Source organism: Cadophora gregata (genome assembly GCF_030347475.1).
Source record: "Cadophora gregata isolate MNR1 chromosome Unknown scaffold_6, whole genome shotgun sequence".
NCBI lineage: Eukaryota > Fungi > Ascomycota > Leotiomycetes > Helotiales > Ploettnerulaceae > Cadophora > Cadophora gregata.
The window spans coordinates 7,109-14,109 of NW_026695929.1; the positions used below are offsets into that span (position 1 = coordinate 7,109).

The 7,001-nt window shown below is 48.3% G+C and overlaps 4 protein-coding genes across 4 annotated transcripts; all 4 read left to right on the forward strand.

The window, feature by feature from the left end:
- The first annotated feature begins 226 nt into the window (after positions 1–226).
- Positions 227–1,665, forward strand: ONS95_011823 (uncharacterized protein). The gene has a single exon (XM_058505422.1). It carries the CDS (start codon positions 376–378, stop codon positions 1,513–1,515), a length of 1,140 nt encoding a protein of 379 aa, XP_058357942.1. The 5' UTR covers positions 227–375; the 3' UTR covers positions 1,516–1,665.
- Positions 1,666–2,485: 820 nt separating this feature from the next.
- On the forward strand, positions 2,486–4,360 carry ONS95_011824 (uncharacterized protein). The gene is made up of 3 exons (XM_058505423.1): positions 2,486–3,618; positions 3,665–3,715; positions 3,796–4,360. Exons 1-3 carry the CDS (start codon positions 3,112–3,114, stop codon positions 3,946–3,948), a joined length of 711 nt encoding a protein of 236 aa, XP_058357943.1. The 5' UTR covers positions 2,486–3,111; the 3' UTR covers positions 3,949–4,360.
- A 142-nt stretch (positions 4,361–4,502) lies between these two features.
- Positions 4,503–5,469, forward strand: ONS95_011825 (uncharacterized protein; the record flags this gene model as incomplete). The annotated part of the gene is made up of 2 exons (XM_058505424.1): positions 4,503–4,637; positions 4,690–5,469. 2 exons carry the CDS (start codon positions 4,503–4,505, stop codon positions 5,467–5,469), a joined length of 915 nt encoding a protein of 304 aa, XP_058357944.1.
- Positions 5,470–6,161: 692 nt separating this feature from the next.
- Positions 6,162–7,001, forward strand: ONS95_011826 (uncharacterized protein; the record flags this gene model as incomplete). Its single annotated transcript, XM_058505425.1, has 1 exon — positions 6,162–7,001. The coding sequence occupies one exon, from the start codon at positions 6,162–6,164 to the stop codon at positions 6,999–7,001; it is 840 nt and encodes a 279-aa protein (XP_058357945.1).

Consider the following 7,001-nt stretch of genomic DNA (forward strand, 5'->3'; position numbering starts at 1 on the left):
CCTGTGATACACACTCTATCTACCCTATAGTACACACTCTACCGACCCTGCGACTCACACTACACCTACCCTTTGGTACACACTTTACCTACCCTTTGGCACACACTCTACCTACCCTTTGGTACACACTACGCCTACCCTCTGATACACACTTTACTTACCCTTTGGTACACACTCCACTTACCCTGTATTATCTCCTTCTGTCTTAGTACTCTACCTTCTGTACCCCTGACACCTTCAGGCTCTTACCCTCTGTATTATTAGTATAGTCCTTCTGTATTTCAAGACTATTAGAGAGAGATAAAAACACTCGTCGCAAGCTAGCGTAGTTAGAAACAAATATAACCCAAACCTCAAACCCTAACCCTAACCCTCATGATTAACATAACACCAACCATTATCGAACCCACCAGAACGACCAGGAAAATGGCAAAGTTAACTTTCGGTGAATATTCCAGAGATAAGATGGTAGCCACCATCACTTCCTTCTACAGATTTCAGGCAAACATGCATTCGAACACAAACGCAGGGTGCAACTTCAGATATCCGCCACCAACGGGCTGGCCTGAAGTCACAAGCGAGTTGTTCTCCTGGTATGATGAAACAGTCGTCGATCTTATTCGCCATCTCCCATACATTGACGACGAAGGTCTTTTCATCTTGCCCGACACGAATGTCCTCGGCCACGCCTCACCGTTCTCCATAGAAGGAAAAATTGAGCGACTGACGAAGAGCCGACTGGAGGGAATTGGAGAACAGCAAGCCACGACAGAGTCGAAAGAGACACTTGTTGACGATGATGATGGATACAACAGTGGCTCAGACGACCTGGAACCATTCTACCCTGAATATATGCTAGATCTAGCCGCAGGGGGGCAATACGGATCCACTATTCTGGTCGACACGAGACACAATGCTATCGTCTGGTGGGAATATGGAGAAGGATGCAGAGATATTCCTAACGAAATCAGCGCGAAATACCCATGCGATTGTTGGTTCAATTACAGCAAAGAGTCAAATGAACTCAACCCAGACCCCGACCAGACTGGGGGCGATGACATTAAAGAGTCCGATGAAAAGGATCCCGGCTGCGATGGCTCCGATGATGAAAGTTCTGATGATGAGGAATGGGATCGTTTTTGCGACAGGTATTCACAACAATGGAAAATCAGCCCCGCCTGCTCCCCAGAAGACTTCTTTGAAATGTGTAAAGAACAGTTCAGAATCATGAACTGGATGCCAGTGTTGCATGACGGCAGTCGTGGGAAGGTGGTACAGTTGTACAGGCACCAAGAATTCGAGGGCCAGAATCTAAGGATGATGCAGATATTGCGGGATGCTGGGTGGCCGGGCGATGGAGAAGCGGGAGGTTGGGACAAAGCAAGTGCCGAAGTTGCTATGATACAGATGCACCGCGAGTACCAGGAGGAAAGAGAGGCAAGGCGGAGGGGTGTTACACGAGATACACCGCTGAACGAGAAGTGGAAGGATCTTGTAGTTCGTGAGGGTAAGTAAGTGGGGCTGGATGAGATTGGATCTACGGAGGTATGTTCGGACGTTGCCCCGCTTTGACGTTTGTACAAACATGGTTTCATCTGGAACCAGACACGTTACTCTATGTCGAAACAATAATAACATAGCTTTATGACAACGGGTATATGTGAGTGTACAATGATCGCCATTGGCTCTATCTGAACAGCGCGAACCAACGTCGATGGAGATTTTCTCTAGAATTTATTATCACCCCGAAGCTGACCAATAGCATCTGCATGTTATGTCAACCAGTGACAGCGAATCATAGGTAACAGGCGTATTATGCTTATTATTTGAGTTCTACGAAGTCAAATCAGAATACACCTTTATCTTGAAAGTGCACTTACAAAATTAAATCGAAAACAGAAAAACCTTCGACAATCTAGCCTTGATGACCCTCAACCTTGTCTAGATTGCTCCGATGATGATTAACCACGCTATAAACTTTCGCGACAGTCTTAATTGATATGCTTGTAGATGTGTCCCAAAGCGGCCATTTTGATATTCCCGTCAGGTAGAAATGCACTATTGGGCTTTGTCGCAGATATCCAGAGTTCTCTCAAACTCAACTCAATCAGCATTTACAATTCCTCAGAAGGTTCTTAGGGTTGGCGATCGCACGGAGGATGGTTCGTCCGCCGGCACGACTCGCAGTACGAAGGTAGATCCGAGCACACGGAACATCTGGAGAAGCTGGTGGCAAAGAACTCAATATCTGTCAGTGGGAAAGGCTATGTTGACCTTGATTGAAAAAACTCGTGTCGGTTGAGAACGTTCCCGGGATCTCGGTTGCTTTAACCCTTCGGCATTTCTGCCTGCCGTGGACAATGGCAGACGCGCACTGCCATGCGAGAGTCAGAAGCAAAATAGCTATGGAATACAAATAAGAAATTGAAGACGGCGACAGTAACTCGTGAGAAGTAAGGCAAAGCCGCGGACTCTAGCTATAGGTTCGCTCGAAGACTGGTTTTTTGGTGGTTCGTGGATCCAAACTCAAGCCCAGCCCTGCCCCTGCGCAGGAGAATTAAGCGAAGCCCCCTTTCTTTAGCCGAGCTACCCCCATACGAGTAGATCTCCATGATGTCGGCAGTCGCATCCTACTGAAGCCGTCATCCGAATAATATTGCGGCTTGGTCTGAACTTTTGCCCTCCAATGATCGCCTCAACAGCTGTTTTAATCTTTACTACTTGTTCCACATGGCTGGTGGACAAGGGGTGACACGCCTTGGCACGCCACAAGGCAACGCCAAACGTCTCGGCCGGCGATCAAGCTTCCATCAATCCCTGTATTCTCGGGTCCTCTTACTGACTGTCAAACCCCATACGCAATTTTCTTGCATATGTGATGAAAGAAGTGCATAAGTTAAGGAAAATACCCTATGGATCTGCGTATGTGAGTCCATGTAAAACAAAGCTCATTTCAAACTCCACAGTTCGGATGGTATAAGTCACGATGCCTTCCCACCTTTCGTTTGAGCCGCCCAGGACTGTTCCCAAACATTACGCTCATTCATTATCGTTCATCTCATTCTCATATTCAATTCTAATTCGTTGTGCTGGTCACTCATTTAGTTCAACATGTACATTTCTACCTCAGTCCTCAGCCTTGCTGCCCTGATCTCCACGGTTCTTGCCCATGGCGAGGTCACCTCTCCTCCAGCCCGAAAGCCTGGACCTGCCATGGACGCCGCATGCGGTGAATCAGTGTCTGCTCTCGTCAAGGCCGACACCACCAGCCACGTAGAAGACATGCCTGAAGCCGCAGCGCTGATCCCCGGATTCAACTCGACTGCCTGCAACGTCTTCCTCTGCAAAGGTCAACAGTTCGCCGACAACACTGCCAATGTTCAAAACTTCACAGCTGGCGAGATCGTCAACATGCGCGCCGTTATCCCGATTCCCCACGAGGGCCCGATGAACGTATCGATTATCGATACCGCCACAAACACAGCCATCGGAGAACCTCTGATCAGCTTCGACAGCTACGCCGATGAGTCTCTTGCGACTCTGCCAGCCAACAACACCGACTTCGATGTTACCGTTCCTTCGGATTTGGGTACCAAATGCTCAGTGCCCGGTGCTTGCGTAAGTAGCACTGCTCTTGGTGGAGGTTGTGGCTGACAGGTAACAGGTTATGCAATGGTTCTGGTTCGGTACTGGAGCTCAGCAGACATATGAATCGGTACGTGTTGAAACCTTCCAAGGAATTTCTTGAATGGGAGGAATGGATTTGCGCGGAACTTGTACTAACTCGATGATCAGTGTGTCGATTTTATCGTCGTTGACGATGCCGCAGCTGCTCCAGCGACCGCTGCACCTGTAGTTGCTGCACCAGTGAAAGCTGCACCCGTTGTAGCAGCTCCTGTTGCAGCCCCTGTCACTGTTGTCGATGAAGAGGAGAACGATTCTTGTTAAGGAGCACCAGAGCTTGACGGGAGATACGTAGCGATGGGAAATAATATCTTCGATCCAGAGGCCGAGCAGAGATGTGGGAAAACAGGGAGGTCGGGGGTACAGCACAGTACGACAACACATACTTTCTGGGATTGTAGATTAGATTTGACTGGGACTATATTTAACAATTGACGTTGTAATATAATATCAGACGTGACGTGTGTCAAGCTCACCCGACGTGGAATAAGAGTCTCTCCTCGAATCGCACCATATTTTGTACTGATTAGGGTTGAAAATCAGAGAAGAGACTGATTTAGCAACATGGAACAACGACAATGATCGTGACTGGTGCTTTTCTTCCCAAATCAGAGGATTCTTGTTGCCATGTTCGTGTGCCTTTCTCAGTGGGAGAATACGCTGTCACGTGCGTCGCTAAGTCCAAAAGCGTGTTGTTTTGATTGACACGTCGACGCGACTTCTTATCTGTTTGATGAATCCCATCGGCCCACCCACACCTGCTGCACCCCAAGGAGACCTGCACTTCAGCCTGTGGAGAACATACCCAATCAACCACCATGCCTCCACCATATGAATACCCATATGACTTGAATCTCCCTCCTCGTCAGCCACTGGCACCAACAAGTATAAACAGTCTCCTCAATCCAGCTCCCGCTAATGACAAGACATATCACATTGGGAGACCAGCAATAGTATGCGACTCTTTCGACTCCAGCCTAATGTTCCAAATTAATATTCCGACAGGGTGAAGCTACTTCTACCAAACGCAAAGCCGATGAATATGATGAGGACGACGATGAGGAAGATTCCGATGATGGCGTCTATGTCACCCAGAACTGCGACCAAATCCGCCGCAAGATCCACGCATTCATTAACAGCGGCGAGATGAAAGTGGGCGAGTTCCAAAAGGCAATCGGAGTGAACAGTAAAGGATACGGCATGTTCATGGGGCAAAGTGGTCGGGACAAAGGAAGCGGAAGCAATACATACATCCAGGCATTGAAGTTCTTCAAGAAACGCGAGGAGAAGGGCCTCAAGATCGGTGGGCCGAAGAGGAAAGCAAAGACTGCTGATGGAGCGAACAGCAATGTCGATCTGGATTCCATTCGGCTTGAAGGCGAAGAGGATATCAGCGTGCCAATATTCGACTCCTGCGACGAAATCCGAAAGAAGATCCGCGCATATCTCGCAGGATCTAATGGTACACAAGCCGACTTTCTGCGAGCCATTGCGAAACCATATAACGACGGAAGGAAAATCCAGTCGAAAGTTCTGAACGACTTTTTGGGTAAGAAGGGAGCGTATGCTGGAAATACTAGTGCTGTCTTCTACGGCGCGTACGTGTTCTTCGAGAAGATGCGTATTCGTGATGGAAAGCCAAAATCAAAGCATCGGCTTGATATGGAGAGGGTGCACGGTAGTAGGGGATTGGATACCAAGCGTCGACGGGACCACGTCTGGTGTTTGCCTGGGGAGAGGCCATACGAGGACAGACTTGGCCAAATCCACTTCGAGGGTCGTTGAAAGATTCCTGGCTTCTTCCTCACTCCTGGATATTCCGGTTTGCTATTCTAACCAAATCTTTTTCCAGAACTTGCCGTCTGTTGTCTTTAGTTTTGGTGTTTCGGGGCCGAGTTCTTAACACTTATGCAATACTTTCTTCGCTTGGGTAGGGGGCAATTTGTGGGAGCTTGGTGTTCTTGGGGAGACTTTTTTGTGTAATTTGTATACAGTGTAAGATTGTGTATGTTGCCTTGCTTATTTGTATATCTGTCATGATTCACTTACCTTCTGTTCTGTATATCGCGTTACGTCCTACCTAGCGATTGCTCTTCTCAGCTACAATATTACTGCATCTATTTATCGAAGTAAATTCGATGTCAATATCCATTCTCACTTCATTCTCACTACCCAATAGGGAAGGGGGGCGCCCAATGACATGTCGTTCTTCATCATGGACTGACTGTCGGAACATAAGCATGTGCTGTAAGCACTAAGTGACTAGGTCAAATCCACCCGCTCTGCATCCGCCTTTGCAGCCGCCTCTAACTCCCTCCCCTGTCATTTTCTTTTTCTCACTCTCCAGGCAGACTTCCTCAGCGCCAGAGTCAGCGAGAAACCCCCTTCAGATATAAAAACTATGGAGATGCCCTCCCTAAATTCTCTCTGATCCCTTCAGTTCATACTTTGTCTCACAAGGTTTGTCTACTGAAACCATGACGTCCAAACAACCAAACCCGCCTCTAGATCCTATGGACTTTTTCCCCTTCCGTGGGCAATACGGAGGAGATTCTATTGGCACGGTCTTCTTCGTAATGGTCCGCCTAGCAGTTCCCGTCATCTCGTACTCCCTCCTCGCTCCACCTACAACCGCACTTTCAGCTTTCCGTCGCTTCCCATTCCTGCTTCCATCGACAGCAGCCCCAAGCGGCTCTTTCGATCTCCCATTTGTTCCAAATACACTTCTGAGTTTCCTCCACCAGGCTTTCGGTCTTCAACCATACCCAGTGATAATCTTTCTCGGCGCCACTCTACCCACATTCTCCTTCATCGCCTACTCATCCCTCTGGCGACGAGAGCGATTCCCCATGACCGGACAAGGAGGTTCTCTTCAAGTCACAACACAAGTAAATCTCGTCGACATCATGCACTCGATCCTCTTTGTCTACCTCGTTTCCAACAACCCTACATGGTCTGCATCACTATTTCGATGGATGCCAGTCCCGTTCGTCTTCGGATTGATCCTCCATGTCTGGTCAGACCACAGCAAGTATCTCTTCCGCAAAGATTCGAGGAATAAAGGGAAGGTATATACCAGCGGTCCCTGGGGTGTGATTCGGCATCCAAATTTTCTGGGATTCTCGATTTGGAGAACTGGGTTTGCGACAGCAGCTGGAGGGTGGGCTTTCGGAGGGAGCATGTTGTTGGGATTTATATACCTCTTCTATGTTACATCGATACCTATTCTGGAGAGGTATATGAAGGGGAAATATGGGAAGCAGTGGGAGGTTGTTACTCAGAAGGTGAGATGGAAGTTCTTGCCAGGGATCTGGTGA